The following is a 16630-nucleotide window of genomic DNA, read 5'->3' as shown; positions in this document are numbered from 1 at the left end:
CCAGTGAACGTTGTGCTCCTTGAAAGTTATTGTAACATAGATTATTATGCATAGAATGCAGAAGTGCATGTTTCCATTCAAGTCAGTTCTTAAGCAGCATCAGTGCCAAACGAGCAACCGCAAAGCTGGCAAGAAAGTATTTAGTTTTTGAATGTGCCTGCACTACTGGTTTGTGGTATTGAAACTTTCCTGGGTTTTATCCAGAAGAGGCTTATTTTGAGCTTAATTCATCTCCTAGTACAGTGCTGTCCACGTTCAATGTGATTTAACAATAGTAACTTGCCAAAAACATCTCCACCAGAAATTGAGAGCCATTTCAAGAGTTGTGAGCACAAACTCACTGAAGAGTGCAGCACTTAGATCAGGATCTTTAAACCCACTTCATCTGTGTTTTGTTTTTAATTCTCTTCTGCAGATGCACTGAAGGAAATCACAGAAATGACATCACAGCTTCAAAACAGCCTGATCCGTTTGGAGAATTTCCAGAAGCTAACAGAGTTACAGCATGATCTGCTTGGCATTGATAACCTTGTAGCAGCTGGCAGAGTAAGTAGTTCCTTTTAGATTTTAAGACCTGTGTGCTTTAAACAACATTTCTAAACTTTCCTCTTGCTTGGTTACTATATGGGATGATGGCATATGGGAGACGGCTATCAGTGCAGCCCTTGGCCCAAACAAAGTTAATGACCCCTGGCTGCTGTGTTTTACAGAAGACTAAGAGCCATCAGAGGTAAAGCCTTGTGTAATTTTTGTCACAGGAATTTATCCGGGAAGGCTGCTTATACAAGCTTACCAAAAAAGGTTTACAACAAAGAATGTTCTTCCTGGTGAGTTGATGCTTTTTCCTCAAGATTGTGACTCTCTGTAAGGTTTCCAGAGGTTACTCTGTTATAGTAGAATGAGGGTTGGCATGGGTAAAGACTGAGTTTTCTGTGGAGTGCGAGATTATTATTAAACAACCTTTTGTTGTTTTACCGCCAAAATATAAAGAAGCTTTTGCATGCAATGTGAACCTCTTTCAGGAAATATGGCGCATTTGCATGGACAGGTCAGAAAACACTGACTTCTCTAAGCCTGGATTCTGTGTCTCCTGATGGGGCCCAGAGATGGATGGCAGGATGGCACTTAATAACTACTAATCATGATGCCTGTGCACTGGAGGCAAGAGGCCTCTTTGAATACCAGTTGTGGGGAACACAATCAGGAGAATGCTGTTGTCCTCATGTTCTGCTTGTCGTTTCCCATAGGCATCAGGTTGGCCACTGTGAGAACAGGGTGCTGGACTAGGTGGGCTTTTGATCAGATCCAGCAGAGTGGTTCTTATATTCTCAATTTGCCATGTGGACAACTATTTATTTTTATTTATTTATTAAATTTATTAGTCGCCCATCTGGCTGGTTGTCCAGCCACTGTGGGTGACGTACAAGATAAAAAACAATACATTAAAACGTTAAAATTTAAAACCATAACAGTAAAAACCTAACCCACCCCAAAAGCCTGCCTGAAGAGCCAGGTCTTCAAGGCCCGGCGGAAGCTCATCATAGAAGGGGCATGGCGGAGATCATTTGGGAGAGAGTTCCACAGGGTGGGGGCCACTATTGAAAAAGCCCTCTCTCTAGTCCTCACCAGTCTAGCTGTTTTAACCGGTGGGATCGAGAGAAGGTCTTCTGAGGCTGATCTTGTTGAGCGGCATCCCTGACAATGCTGGAGGCGCTCCTTCAGATAGACTGGGCTAAAACCGTATAGGGTTTTAAAGGTCAAAACCAACACCTTGAATTGGGCCCGGTAAACAACCGGTAGCCAGTGCAACTCCTTCAGCACTGGAGTGATGTGATCTTGCTGGCAGCTGCCTTTAATCAGACGAGCCGTCGCATTCTGTACCAGTTGCAGCTTCCGGACCGTTTTCACGGGTAACCCCACGTAGAGCGCATTACAGTAGTCTAGGCGAGAGGTGACCAGGGCATGTACTACCGGTGGGAGCAGATGGTTGGGAAGGTAGGGGCGCAGCCTCCGTATCAGATGGAGTTGATACAGCGCCGCCCAGCTCACAGCCGAGACTTGAACCTCCATGGACAGCTGGGAGTCAAGAATGACCCCCAGGCTGCGGACCTGGTCTTTCAGGGGCAATCGTACCCCATTGAGCACCAGGTCCACATCCCCCAGCCTTCCCTTGTCTCCCACAAACAGTACCTCGGTTTTGTCAGGGTTCAGCTTCAGCTTATTCCTTCCCATCCAGCCACTCACCGACTCCAGGCACTTGGACAGGGTTTCTACAGCCAACCTTGGTGAAGATTTAAATGAGAGATAGAGCTGCGTGTCATCCGCATACTGATGACATTGCAGCCCAAATCTCCTGATGATTGCCCCCAGCGGCTTTATATAGATGTTGAACAGCATCGGGGAGAGGATGGAACCCTGTGGCACCCCACAAGTGAGAGGCCAAGGATCCGAAACCTCATCCTCCAATGCCACTCTTTGGTACCTACCAGAGAGGAAGGAATGGAACCACTGCAATACAGTGCCCCCCATGCCTAACCTCTTCAGGCGGTCCAGGAGGATAACATGGTCAACGGTATCGAAAGCCGATGAGAGATCAAGGAGGACAAGGAAGGTGCATTCGCCCCTATCCCACGCCCTCCTCATATCATCTACCAAGGCGACCAAGGCTGTTTCAGTCCCATGTCCAGGCCTGAAGCCCGATTGAAATGGATCCAGATAATCCGCTTCCTCCAAGTGTGCTTGCAACTGCTTTGCCACCACCCGCTCAACCGCCTTGCCTAAGAATGGCAAATTTGAGACTGGGCGAAAGTTGTTCAGATCTTGGGGATCCAAGGAGGGCTTCTTTAAGATTGGTTTTATTACTGCCTCCTTGAGCGCTGATGGCATTACTCCCTCTTCGAGAGATGTATTTACCACCATCTTGATCCCCTCACCCAGTCTATCTTTGCAGCTCATAATGAGCCACGATGGGCAAGGATCGAGTAAGCAAGTGGTTGGCTTTAAGGTTGAAAGCACGTTGTCCACTTCATCAGATGGAAGAAGCTGGAACCGATCCCACACCACCAGAGCACCACTGGTCACCTCTGGCTCGCTCACTGTGTCCACAGCACACGGAATAGCACTCTTAATATGATCGATTTTCTCCGCAAAGTGTTTAGCAAACTTGTCACAGGAGGCCTTAGCATGTTCCATTGGTTCCGGAGCAACTGGACCGACCAGGCTCTGGACCACTTGGAACAGTCTCCTGGGACAGCACTCTGCAGATGCAATAGAGGCAGCATAAAAATCTTTTTTTGCTGCCCTTATTGCCACATGATAGGCTGCCACAGCCGCTCTAACATGTGTCCGATCGTCGTCAGAGCGAGATTTCCGCCACCGGCGCTCTAGCCGTCTCACCTCCCGCCTCAGAATTCGCAACCGTGGGGTGAACCATGGTGCCGTCTGAGCTCTATTCAGGGGGAGAGGGCGTTTCGGAGCCACCCGGTCTAATGCCCTGGCAATTGCGGCATTCCACCCCTCCACCAGGGTCTCAGCCGAGTGGCTGTGTGCATGCTCCAGAGAGTCCCCAAGCGCATTCAGGAATCCTTCAGGATCCATCAGTTTGTATGCCCTCTTGTTTTCCATCCATTGTTGGTGTCGTTAGAATTCATTCCTTAAAGGAATTCCAAAAAAACTTTCTCAGAGCATTTCAAAAAAGTGGCTTCTGTCAGCTGGACAGTCTCCTTGTTTGATCCTAATTATGCACAGATAAATTCAAGGTTTCTTTTCATGGTTTTGAAGGGCTCTGTAATCACATATAAATTAAATACTGGCTGGTGGTAACTGTACATTATAAAAAGGGCTATTGCAATGAGAAATCAATTGCTTAATGCATATGGTTTGAGTGGAATTAAGTGAAACATTTTTATACAGAGATGTTACAGATAGTAATAGCTGATTTTGCTGTTGCGTTTGTCATATTTTATTGTGAACCACTTTTGAGCACAATGGGTTGTGTTCAGTGTAGTGCTAAGGTGAACGTTCCATCAGTGCAAGGATTTCTGCTTGTGGAATGGAATATTCTCCCCTTCTCCACCCCACGCACCCCCGCTAAATCTGATCTGGGGTTCCCCCAGCTCTCCAGAACAGATTTGGGGGCAGCATGGGTTATAGAGGGGAAAGGGAAATTCTATTGCGCTAGCACAAGAATTTCATTGAATACCATCCAATGTTGTTTGCAACTCAAACTACAGAGGGTTGTATCTGATGGTTGTGTGAGTGGAAGTGCCAGCCAATCTTTCTCTTCTCCTCCTCTCCCTCTGCAGCTTTCCCTCCAAACAAGCATCTCCAGAGGGTTGAGGGCCCCTCCTGAACAGTGTGGGATGTTTTGTTTGGGGCTGTAGGAGAAGGAGAAAATTGCCTGTGCAAGGTTCCGCTGTCTGATTTCAGGCAATTCCTCGCTCCGACTGCAGCCCCAAACAACACAGCCCACACTGTTCAGAAGGATCCCCAACCCCCTGGGAAGGATTTTCATAGGAGTGCAGGAGCTGCAGATGGGGAAGAGAGGAAAAGAGAGCCTTCTGCTTGCACAGTCACTGGATACAATCCTATGACTGTGACAAAAAAGAGACTTGAATTTTTTCTTAGTACCTAAAGGATGTAGCAAACTTTAATTTGACCAAAGAACCTTTCTGCGCCTCAGTTTTCAGATATGTTGCTCTACACAAGCAAAGGAGTCACGGGTACCAATCAGTTCAAAATTCACGGTCATCTTTCTCTGCAAGGGATGCTGGTAAGTGATTCTTCACACAGAAGCCAAACATCCAAATAATAAACATGTCATGTTCACCTGGGCTGCTTCTTCTTTATATTGAACTTTTAAGTGACTGTTGCGAATCAGGCACTCCTGATGACTCTATAGTTTTTCTTCAGACATCTGTATACACAAATGTCTGTGTTAAACTTAAATAGTCAGAAGAACAAGCACTACCAGTTTTTTGGCATCAGAGTAATTGAGAAAACAAGACAACTCTTGTGTTGTTGCTATTTTCAAGGGTAGCTGGATGTGCTAACTGGTGTTACTTCCACTCCAAAGCATTGCATTCCCTCCCACTCCTTAATGGAACTTTTTTGTGTGTCTGTGTTTGATTTTCAGCTAATAGTCCTGGATCCTCCTGTGAGTAATACACTAGTGATCACATCAGCTACTATGTTTAGCAACTCCTGAAGTGACAATGTAATAGTGGCTGATAGTTTTCCCATTAGAAACAAAATAGAAGTGGAATAGTGCTTTTAAAGTGGCTAATGTGCAATTTGCCACTGTTGTCAGGTCATTTCTTCTAGTTCATAGTGAATATGTGTGGCCATTGTACACTGATTGATGGAGCAAGTTTCTTTTGTTGCAGGTGGAAGAGAGTGAAAATGAATGGTCTGTCCCTCATTGCTTCACAATTTATTCAGCTCAAAAAACCATAGTAGCAGCAGCAAGGTAAGCATTTTCTCAGTACTCAGTTGTGAAAAGGTAAGGGTGCAAAAGTGATGATAAAAATAGGCCTCTTTCAGTGTTTACATATCACCGCACCTCTGTTCCATGCTACACAATGGAGTGTAGGAGACCATGCTCTTTCCAAGTCATTACACAGTAATCTGGTGAGGCAAAGCCTGGTTTCCCCATATTGTCTGGAATGGTGCTGCAAGCCAAGAATGGTCAGTGAAAGGAGATTGCATCTTGCACCCTTGACTGTTGAGATACATTTGTGTGCAATAGTATATTGCTTCCTTTCATTCTTATTTACTTCAGATTTCAGGAGGAATAGAAAAAGATCCTGAAATGTGCTGTGGTTTTCTCAAATCTGAAATGTTAAGACAACCTTCTGTGGTTGCCACATTGTAACATTGACTGCAAACTTTGTTATTCCATTAGGAATTTATGGAAACATGAAATTACTTTAAGTATTGGTCAAGCGGTGCTTTCTTGAACCATAAATCATACACTGCAACTGAGCTCTGAAAACATTATGCTTAGCCATCAGTCCTGTCTCTGTTTTTCAGCACTCGTCTGGAAATGGGGAAGTGGATGGAAGATCTAAACATGGCAATTGAAATGGCTAAGAAATGCACTGAGAAATCAGACATGTTTCTAGAAAATTCTGTGTGCAATCGTTCTAACAGTGAGTAGCATCATGCCACGTGTGATTTGTGACACTTGGTTAGTTGTGCACTCTGCATGCTTTCATGGGATGAAAGTAGTATAGATTACACAGCCTACACTATTTTTCACTAAACAAAATTCCATACCTTCTTGATGCTCCAGACATATCCAATCTTGCAAATGAGAACTGCCAGCTGTTAAAGCAATAATAATGAATTTTATATTGTGTATACATTGGAAAGTATTCATTCTTTTAAACTGCAGTTCACTTTCCAATCTAGGGAAGTAGTTGAATAGATATTAATCTCGTGTATTCCTGGCTGGCTCTCCTTATCTTTTGGTCCATCTCTTCTCCTGTCCCCCCAAATGATCACTGAAGTACCCTATGGCATTCCTCAAGTTGTAATTATTTATTTCCTAGGAGCCCCCGCCTTTGCTACAAATCAGATCCATGTGGGATGCTTCTAAGCAAACATTTTAATTTTTTTATATAATAGCATGTAGCTTTTTTCTGTGTAATGACTGTGAAGTGTCCTATCCTCCAAGACAGTCTGGACTGTGAAGGTCATGGATGCCAGAAGAATAACCCATGCATGCTGATTCCTTTTATGAGAGGAAGGTCCCAATGTACTTGAGTGATCCTTGCCGCTGTGTGCCCACACTCTGATAAACGTTTGCTCCCTTCTCCCCCCTCAGGATCCTCAGATGAGGTTTCTCTAGAGCAGGAGTCCGAAGAGGACATACATTCTTCTCGTAGCTCCCTGGACAGGCAAAGCCACCACCGTGCCAATACTACCATGCATGTGTGCTGGTATCGCAACACCAGTGTCTCCATGACTGATCACAGTGTGGCCGTCGAGGTACCCAGCAGCAGACCAATCACTCTCACTTATCACTCTGTCTGTCTTGGTTGCTGGTTTCTCTGCACTGTGTACATGTGTGAGGTTTTAACCCCCAGCCTCCTCATTGCCTTCAATAATTTCAGTGGCCATGCGAGAGAGAGCAAATGAATGAGTAACTACAAGATGTTTGAAGATATTCTTTGTGTGACTGCATGTTTCTATCATGTTCTCAACAAAGGGGTGCTTTGTGGAAAGATTAAAAGGGGGGACGACACTAAAATGATGGCCTGAAATCTCAGATTTGTTCTATGGGTTTTTTGTTCTTTCTGCAAATTGTTCTTCCAACTTATGACTTGTGCTTGGATTATCAAAGACTGTATTTGCATAGTGTTCTGCTCTATTATGCTGTCCCTAAACTTTTATTTTAGAAGAGGTGATCTATTTTATAACCTGACACTGCTGCCTTTTAAAGAAATAGCACATGTCTAAGACTGGGCCAACTATGATGTTATAGAGTAGGTATATTTCAGATAAGATAATTATTGTTTGGCTGTGTTCACTCTGGAAGGATTGAACCTACATGCAGCCTCCTAGCCACCGTTGAATCTGTATCTCTGCAATGTTGTTCTGTAGACCACAGGATTTACCACATAAGCGTTTATCAGGATTGACTGCACAGCATGTGAAAGTGTAATCCACAAGAGTAGAACAGTGTTATAGCACACTTTGACAGAGAATTCTGCATTCCTATATTCTGGGACTCTAGAGTGCCTCAATGAGTTGATTTAACATCAAGGCTTGGTCCTTAAATCTTGTTCAGCTAAATGAGAGAGGAATTGTAAGGCATCCACAACACTGAAAAATAATATAGATGTAGTGCCTCTCTTTGCCTTAATTCTTGTGTCTTGCACTTCTGAGTATGATCTTGTAAGTCAGAATATGGAGAAAACCACCCCAAAACACTGCTGAAACTTCCCCGCTTGCCTGAACTTTGCACATAGAGAAGTTTGAAGAATGTTTTTCATGCATGAACACTCAGCAAAATGAATTAAAACTGTGCAGTTAAATGGATGGCATTGATATCCATTGCTGCCATTTCACACCAAAAAGCTAATGGAGGAAGTCAGGTTTGGGGTTATGAAACCAAATGTTTTGTGATCTTGTCCACTGAGATTCTTCCTCGGAGAACCTTGCCTTTGGTAAATTTGTTAAATCTTCCTGCTTTTTCCCGAAAGCACTATGACTTCTTGCACTGCTGATCTTTCTACTTACAAATATGAACTTCATGGCATTTTCATTTTTTTGGCTTTTTTTCATACTATTCCTTTTAACAGACCTTTTCCATGTACTGCTCTTTCTTGTTCTAAATCTCCTTTCTCTTTTTGTCTTTGCCCTGCACCCTCTCTGCTCAGTTTTCTGCTCTCTTGCTGTTTCTCCAGAGCTTCCTCCTTGCTATTTGCTGGGCCAGACTCAACGGCCCAACACAATCACCCATGTTTGCTGGTACCGGAACCAAAGCCTATCCCTGTCTGATTATTTGTGTATGATTCAGGTAAAGCTGCTTCAATCGCGCTCAGTATTGATAGGAATTGTGCAGATCACGATTGTCTACTTATACGCATTATAGCTCTCTTAAATACTGTTCTAATGTGCAGAAACAAGGATCTAATATATTGAATGAATAGAAATACTTTTTAAGTCTCTTGCAAAAATCAGCCAAATTAAGCCTTCTGTGTTATCATACCAAAAAACCTGAATACACATGCCACTGTTTAACTGCATTTCATTTATCCTGTAGATTTTATCACAACCAGTTAGATCCCCCCCTTCCCAGTAGTGCTTAGTCTTCAGTTTACCAATATGTTAACTTAAATGTGGCATTGCTGTTCTACACTCTGCAGAGTTTTGCCTTCTCCTAGAATTTTTACTGTGTGCTTTTTTCTCACATTGTCTTTCTTTCCTTTGCATTGTTTCATTAACCAAGAATGCAGGCTCTGTGTGTTGCTTATTGGTTCTTAGCATGTTGTAGAGACTAGATGGCAAATAAGGGGGGACTTAACTTTCCAATGTATTTAAGTTCATACTCTTAGAGTAATGCAATAGATTGTAGTTAGAACAGCATGGTCAGTAATCAGTTCCATCCACAATTGTTCTACCTTATCTAAAGAGGAAATGCAGAATGCATGTAGTTACAAGACAGTTGATTGCTCTGTGAAAAAGATGTGTGTGTGTGTGTGTGTGTGTGTGGTGTGTGTGTGTGGTGTGTGTGTGTGGGGTGTGTGTGTGTGTGTGTGTGTGTGTGTGTGTAAAGTCAAGAAAAGCATGACTCAAACCACCCTTTATCCTTTGTGTGATATCCTACAAGTCCCAATACAATGGCAATCCTAACCGGACTTAGTGGATCTGAATGGAGAATAGATAGCCTTGTTATAGAGTGAAGAAAAAATGGCTGCTGGTTCACTCCCCACCTCCATTTTTAAAAACCTGGATGGATGTGGATTCTGCATCCAGGAGACATGGAGGGCAAATGCTCAAAAACCTTTTAATAATGTTAAGAGAGTGGAGCCATTTTGCTGATGTATGTCAGTAAAAAAATATAAATACAAACAATGCTTGATGAGCACTCCAGTTTTGTAGTTTCATGGCAGAAAGCACAGAGACCTAAATAATTTGGGGGGGGGGAGGGGAGGTTGCTGGGGAAATGAAATATTAGCACTTTTTGCACAAAATATCTAATCATTTATTAAATTTATATCCTGCCCTTCCTCCCAGTAGGACTCCAAAAGGCTCTGAAGCAACACTGTATAGTGTTTTTCAAATTCTATCAACCATCTAGGAATGCATTTATTTGTTCTAAATCCACAATGTCAATTAAATAGCAGATTTTTGTAAAGCTGTTGGAGAGAATGGCTACTAGTCTCTTAACACCGTATTTCTGTCTCTTCCATGTAGAACCAGTTATCAGGATACCTACTGAGGAAATTCAAAAACAGTAATGGCTGGCAGAAGCTATGGGTTGTTTTTACAAACTTCTGCCTGTTCTTCTACAAAACACACCAGGTAAAATGGGTGTGACACAATTTCAAGATGGGGTTAGGCATATATAGGAATGAGAGACAATATTTGCATATGTCTTGTGAATGCCTTTATACTGTCTTGGCAGAGTGGAAGTGACAAGTGTAATTCTCACAGTTAACAGGGTTTTTCCAGCACCATACCACAGCCAACTAAAATTGATCATTCACTAATAGGCAAAAAACCTTGTGGTTTAAGTTAAGGTGCTGGACTACGACCTGGGAGACCAGGGTTCAAATCCCCACACAGCCGTGAAGCTCACTGGTTGACCTTGGGCCAGTTACTGCCTCTCAGCCTCAGAGGACGGCAATGGTAAACCCCCTCTGAATACCGCTTACCATAAAAACCCTGTTCATAGGGTTGCCATAAGTCAGAATCGACTTGAAGGCAGTCCATCCATCAAGAACGTACCTATAGCCCACAGATATTTCTATCAAACTAAAGCAGGGAAATTGGGCAGCTATAGTGAATGCACCAGGGGAGCAGGAGACCTGACCTCCTCTCTGAGATATTGTACTGCCCTACAAATTGGTCAAAATGCAAACACAATTTGAGTTGGTCTTTCACAGTCCAATCCACTTGCTGTGTAGCTTGGAAGAATTTAGTAACAAACTACACTTCCCAGGATTCTCTGAGGGAAGCCACGACTATTTCAAGTGAAATCAAAGTCTGGTGTGGGTGTGGCCCCGATTAGCCAAGCCAAGCAGCTGTGAGTCTGGAGTTCAGAACACTGACAGTTGGTTCTTACTGAGCATGCCTCGCATTATCATTGGCTTCAAGCCAAAATTTCTTAAATTAATTAAAAATCAGCCAGGCATTTTTTTAACGTTTAAACTGCAGGAGATGAAGGTCAGAGTATGGGGAAAGGTCATTAACAGGATTACAGGTACTCTGTGAACATGGATGATTTTTAATGAATTTCAACAGATTATCAGAACTCTTGACAGAAAAAAGTCCAAAAGGGCTCTGGGTTTTTTCCGCTCTGTTTAGACTTTGAACTCTCTATTCTCTCTGTTTTGTGTATCACCATGAAAATTGAGAGGGTTGTTAAGCAAGCGTTTCTGAGTTCAGAACTATAAGTTTTGTCAGGTTTTGTTTTGAAATGAGCTTAGGGGAAGCATCAGAATGGCATGGGGGTATTTTCAATTTAACATTGTGGAATGTGAAAAATCCACATTGGCTATAGTATCTCTGGTTGAAAAGTGATGTAAACGTCTACGAAATAAATAATAAACTTGCCTATTTGTTAGGATGATTATCCACTGGCCAGTTTACCACTTCTTGGTTACACAGTCAGCACACCGGTAGAGGCCGATGGCATTCAGAAGGATTATGTCTTCAAACTGCAGTTTAAGTCCCATGTATATTTCTTCAGGGCTGAGAGCAAGTACACCTTTGAGAGGTAAATATGTTTCTTAGACATAATTTGCAAAATGAATTGGTTGTCCCTAGTTAATGTTTTTACTCACTGTCCTGGAAATCAGTTGAGGAAGCTGTGGGAATTTCAGAGAGGAGTCGTCATGCTTCTTGTGGCCACACCTACATTAATTCACGATATTCACTTACCTGCCTCCCATGTTGTTGCTACTGCTCGCTCCTCTCCTGCCATCCTTGCTCCCCTCACTGTCATCTCACTTGTCTGCCATTCTGCCCCCCCCGTGTGACAGCTTACAAAATTATTATATAGTTAAATCGATATCCCAAACTTGATGGTCTTTCATCATAAAGACACAACTATGCAAATTCACTGAGAAACCTCACTGATTTCACTGAATCTTTACCTTTTCCATCTGGGCTGTGGGACAATGCTCACTGGCAACAGGAAAACCAAGAGGAATTTAAAAAAATTACCTTGGTGAGGCACCTTCCTCTTGAGTTTGTATCCTTTGTAAGAGTGATCTTGTATGTGCTTTACTCATCTTGGCAGTGGGGTATTCACTTCCAGCCCCCTTGCTTGTGGATAAAGATGTTGCCTACTTTAACTCTCCTTTTGCACAGTAGTAATGAGACTAGCATAATTGTACAGAACTCTGTCCAAGTTACGAGGTGGCTGTTGGAATAATGTAGCTGCTCTTTATAGTAAAGTAAGTTTTAAGAGTTAGTATGAGTGTTGAATTGCTGAAATACTCATTAAAAAGGAATGGGAAGTATTCATATTCCTACTAAAACTATTATGTACTACATTCAAAGAAGGATGAGAAGGTAACTAAGGCAGTGAGTGCTGATGTTCTCTTTTTCTTTTGTCAGGTGGATGGAAGTGATAAGGAGAGCCACAAGTTCTCCTGGGAGATCCAGCCTCTGCATTCCTAAGGATGAAAAGGAAAAGATCACAAACTGATAGAAGCAGAGCTGGGTCTCTGTTGTAAGTTAATTATTTGCAGTAATGGGAAAAGGGCCCCAAGCATGATAGTAGTAAAAAGAGAACCCACCTGCTCCCTGCTGTGGCCATGTTAGCTTCCTCATGGAAGATGGTGAATTTTGCTTACTGTCTCATCCAAAGGGACTGCAAAGACTCTGGAGTTCATGGAAAAAATTTGGCTGCTGAATTTATATGACACACATTTTTTACTTGGGTGAATAGCAGCTTTTGGTGGGGCTTGGCTGATCATAAGTCCTTTGGCTTTCAGATAGTTTTCTATAATTTCTTAATGCTCAGTCTGATTAAATAATTTGTGTGAAACTTGCTCTTTCAGCCTACCAGCCTCACATGCTGCACACTATGTTCACACTAGTGTTCAGATGGAGCTTCTGCTCACTGTGGAATAGAGTGCTTCAGAAAATTCCCAGGAAGCTACTTGACAAATTTTCTTTCTTTCCCAGGGCAAACAAAGCTAATGTGATTATTTTTTGTTTGGGTAGTGGGGATGGGAGAAGAAGATGCCAGAGTCAGTTTCAGCAGGGTAGAAATTTTGTTGAGTGTACACAGACAATACTGATGCATGCGAAGTGTGTCTGCATCACTGCAGATGATGTTCCGAGTTCTCTTTCTGTCCTGGGCTTGTGAGTGGCACCTGTTCTCTTTTGGCGAACGTATTTGGTATGCTTACAGAAAGCTTGATATGAAAGGTAGTTTCGGAAACAACCGCTCCCTCTTTCTTACACCAATAGAAATGCTGCATGCGTGTACAGTTAAACATGCACTTGCAGCAATAAAAGCCTTCATGTTTGTGGGTGATTATCTGTGGGTCATTCATTCATTCATGATGCTTGTGACATTAAATATACTATTTCTTGGTTCCTTTAATTGTGACAGGCCTGAGGGTATACTCAGGGACTTTGTATGAGAACTGGTGCAAACATATACAAGCATATATATTGGCATATGGATTTGATTATACAAGAGCTACACAACTTCAAGATGGCTGAAATCCCGTGCTCTCTTATAAGTTAGTGCTATTGGCCTGAGATCATGGAGGCAGAGCCCTTTTTTAAAAAAATGTTCATGTGAAACCTGTCCTGGCTAGAAGGCTCTGTGTTTCTTTCACAGCACAGATAATATGGTTTATCATGTTGCCCTTGGATAGAAGTGGGAAGTAGACTGCTGGATTGAAGATAGTCTTAAAGTTAACTTGTCATGCTATACAACAATGTGGTGAGGGGTAGTGTGCTGTAAAGGAAACCGAGGTGGAAAAAAATTATAAACATTGCATTCTGAAGTATGGAATATTAAAGGAGCTAAGATGTAGGGAAAATACAGATGTCTTCATTACTCTTGATATTGATCCTTAAAAGTTGTATAGCTCAGTATTCTAGGTAGAAGATTGGGGTTGGATTCTGACTTAAAAGGACAAAGGGAAGATTTTTGGGGGGGGTGTTGTTTGACAGTCATAAATAAGCAAGCTACAAAATGTTAAAAGATTTCTTATTATAAGTTAATGTATTTTTATTTATTAGTATCTGTTTTTGGAAATAAACTATTGTAGATCTCTAGCTGGTTCACAAATAGTTTGTTTAATCTAATTCTTACTCTTTTGGAAATTTTCAATATAAAAAGCACTGCAATACAGAAGCACCCACATTTTCATTTTAGATGCATAGTCTGCCTTAGCCTCGTAGTTCTATTAGGTAACTTTTCCTGTTCCTGATTTATTAATTTAAGACCCCTAGTGAGTCATGGCTGGCTTACAAACTGAATCCAGATCCTATCCTGAGCAAAACGGGGGGAACTTTGTTGGAGGGGGCCTTTGTAGGCCATCTGTTTCAAGCCCTTGCTTGATGTAGGAAATCCTAGAGCCTCCCAAACAGATGGCTGTCCAGCATCTGCCTGAAGAGCTCCAGGGAGGGGAGAACCTACTATGAGATAAATAGTTCTACTGTTGAACTGCTGTAACCTTCTGGTAGTTTTGCTTAATGATCGATTTGAAAGCTCCCCTCTGATGAAATCTAGTCCTGCCCTTTGAGGTAACAGAGAACAAGTCTTTCCCCTCCTTTCTGACAGTCTTCAGGTATTTGAAAAGTGCTATCATGACATAGTGCAATCTTTTCTAGGCTACACATACCCAGTTACTTCAATCTTTCTTCATAGGACTTTTCCGCATACTATTGATTACCTTCATTTCCCTTCTCTAAACCTGTTCTGGTTTATTTATAACCTCCTTAATGTAGTGCCCCCAAACTGACACAGTGTTCCAGCTGATGTGTGTGTGCATATATATATGTATACACACACACAGAAGCCAAACAACACTGGGCCTTAATTAGTGTAACTGGAATCCCACACTGCATTACATGAGATCAAGAATAGTTCCCTCTCCCTTGGAGTACACCAGTCCTGTTTCAGTACTTCTAACATTACTGCATAAATAAGCATATACACACCCTTTACTTGACAAGTCAGTTTTATTGAAAGTGGCAGATCCCTCTCACTGCTGCTTATTTGAAAAACTAAGACATTCTTGTTTTGAATAGTAGAGACACTGTGAGAGCTTTACTGGTGACATACTGTGAATTAAATGCAAGGTACCTTTTATGAATAGCACAAAGTAGCAGCTTCATAGCTTCCTGTTTTCCTTTCTATAACACTTCCATCTGTTGCATAAGCAGTCCTGGAGGATAATGGTAAAGGAAAATGGATTCTTCATCTTCCTGCCCATGTTCTCTACTGACCTCTCCACAAATAAGACTGAGATGCAGCAAATGCAGCTCTGAAGACACTGTCCCGGCATAACTGATGAACACCAAGAATAGAGCATTCCCGTTACATTTCCTCTAGCAGTACATGGAGGAAATGTAGTACAAGCAATCCTATCTCCACCCACAATTGTATATATTAGACAGCCAGAGATGCCTCTATCAAAGGAAGACATCCACATCACTGTCAACGACTAAAATGTTTTACGCATTTAGGAAGTGGCTCAAAATGACTACCTTCAATTTGTATTAATACTGGAGATTAACACCTTACTTCTTGAAGAAGTAGTTGGGAGTCTCAAATGCTTAAGATATTTATAGGATACTTCTCAGCCAGAACCAAAGGCAGTGGTCATTAGCAACTTGGGCATCAGTACTGTTCAAGTCCAAAATGGAGAGAGAGACAGGATAAGCTTCAGAAACATCACCTAGAACTTTCTCCAGTAGTTGGCACCACACATGTATTTTACTGAATCTTGGTCAAATTTCAAAGAACAGCAGACCTCTACAAAGTTTGAAGACTGTGGGCAGACCCCAATCCTTTTAAGCTGTAGGTGTAATTAAGCATTTAGCTTGCCTCCCTCTTTAGCAAGTTCATAATACTCTTGATAAACTATCTGAATTGGGTATGAATGTATCCATGACACTGAATGTTCACACTCAAGATACTACGTAGCAGCAAAAGGTGTTAAGAGCAGATATGCTCTGAACTGTTGCCAGTGAAATATGGGCTAGTGCAGAGTACAAACAGCAGTCAAACCTACCTCACAAAAGGGGCAAGTAACAGATCGGAGGAGGCAAGCTTCACCTGTCTCAGCAACTCTTAGGCCAATCTTCTTGTTCTAATAGTTGAGAAGGAATTCCAAACAAAACTCCCTTGAGTAGCACCACCATATGCCCTCCTTACTGATCAATATGTTCGCACATACCTCTGGCCACAGCAGGGAGCTACACAGAACCACTTCCATTTTGGAATGTTTGTCTAAGTTTCCATTTTCCAGCAGTCAGGATTTTGCTTTGAAACAAAGTCTGACCTGAGAGAAATTGGATATAATTAAAAACCTCCATGAAGTATACTGTAGAAATTACCCTTCTAGGACTCTGCAAAGTAGTCCATGATCATTTGTGTTGTAAATCCCATCCAGGGTGGTCATGAAATGCATACACACAAAGGCTCTGAAATGTCTGGGAATCCACAGCACAATGCTAACATCCAACAGCAGATGGCGATGGATTCAAGATGCAGTTCTTATGAAGCTGGGATGGGAAAAGTCACCCTTCTTTCAATGAGTAACAAAGACAACTCCTCAGCGTGCTGAAGTCAGGTGGTTCCTCCTGTGTGAGAATCTGAGGGGGAGAGAAAGTGCAAAGAATATGTGTCAGGCTTCTTTATAGTGAACTTTCGTTGTCAGCTTCACAGAAAATTCAAATTTCTTCAAATTCTATCAAAAAA

The 16630-nt window shown here is 42.2% G+C and overlaps 2 protein-coding genes across 6 annotated transcripts in view; one reads left to right on the top strand and one right to left on the bottom strand.

The window, feature by feature from the left end:
* FARP2 (FERM, ARH/RhoGEF and pleckstrin domain protein 2) overlaps positions 1 to 13955 on the top strand; it is a 125236-nt gene extending 111281 nt beyond the window's left edge. For 2 of the 3 annotated variants that reach the window (XM_061636655.1, XM_061636656.1), the window contains exons 19-27: positions 416 to 546; positions 759 to 827; positions 4682 to 4771; positions 5385 to 5467; positions 6031 to 6149; positions 6827 to 6990; positions 9925 to 10032; positions 11298 to 11449; positions 12295 to 13955. In XM_061636655.1, coding sequence (XP_061492639.1) covers positions 416 to 546; positions 759 to 827; positions 4682 to 4771; positions 5385 to 5467; positions 6031 to 6149; positions 6827 to 6990; positions 9925 to 10032; positions 11298 to 11449; positions 12295 to 12385 — 1007 coding nt within the window. In that variant the 3' untranslated portion in view covers positions 12386 to 13955. Of the gene's footprint in view, positions 1 to 415; positions 547 to 758; positions 828 to 4681; positions 4772 to 5384; positions 5468 to 6030; positions 6150 to 6826; positions 6991 to 8411; positions 8525 to 9924; positions 10033 to 11297; positions 11450 to 12294 lie in introns of those variants that run through there. The other variant, XM_061636657.1, reaches the window with a different exon arrangement.
* A 912-nt stretch (positions 13956 to 14867) lies between these two features.
* STK25 (serine/threonine kinase 25) overlaps positions 14868 to 16630 on the bottom strand; it is a 33243-nt gene continuing 31480 nt past the window's right edge. For all 3 annotated transcript variants that reach the window (XM_061636660.1, XM_061636658.1, XM_061636659.1), the window contains one exon: positions 14868 to 16524. In XM_061636660.1, coding sequence (XP_061492644.1) covers positions 16485 to 16524 — 40 coding nt within the window. In that variant the 3' untranslated portion in view covers positions 14868 to 16484. The remainder of the gene's footprint in view (positions 16525 to 16630) is intronic.

The sequence above is a fragment of the Rhineura floridana genome, chromosome 7 (genome assembly GCF_030035675.1).
Source record: "Rhineura floridana isolate rRhiFlo1 chromosome 7, rRhiFlo1.hap2, whole genome shotgun sequence".
In the NCBI taxonomy this organism is placed as follows: Eukaryota; Metazoa; Chordata; class Lepidosauria; order Squamata; family Rhineuridae; genus Rhineura; species Rhineura floridana.
The sequence above is the reverse complement of the archived record's forward strand: the minus strand, read 5'-3'. Positions and strand labels throughout refer to the sequence as shown.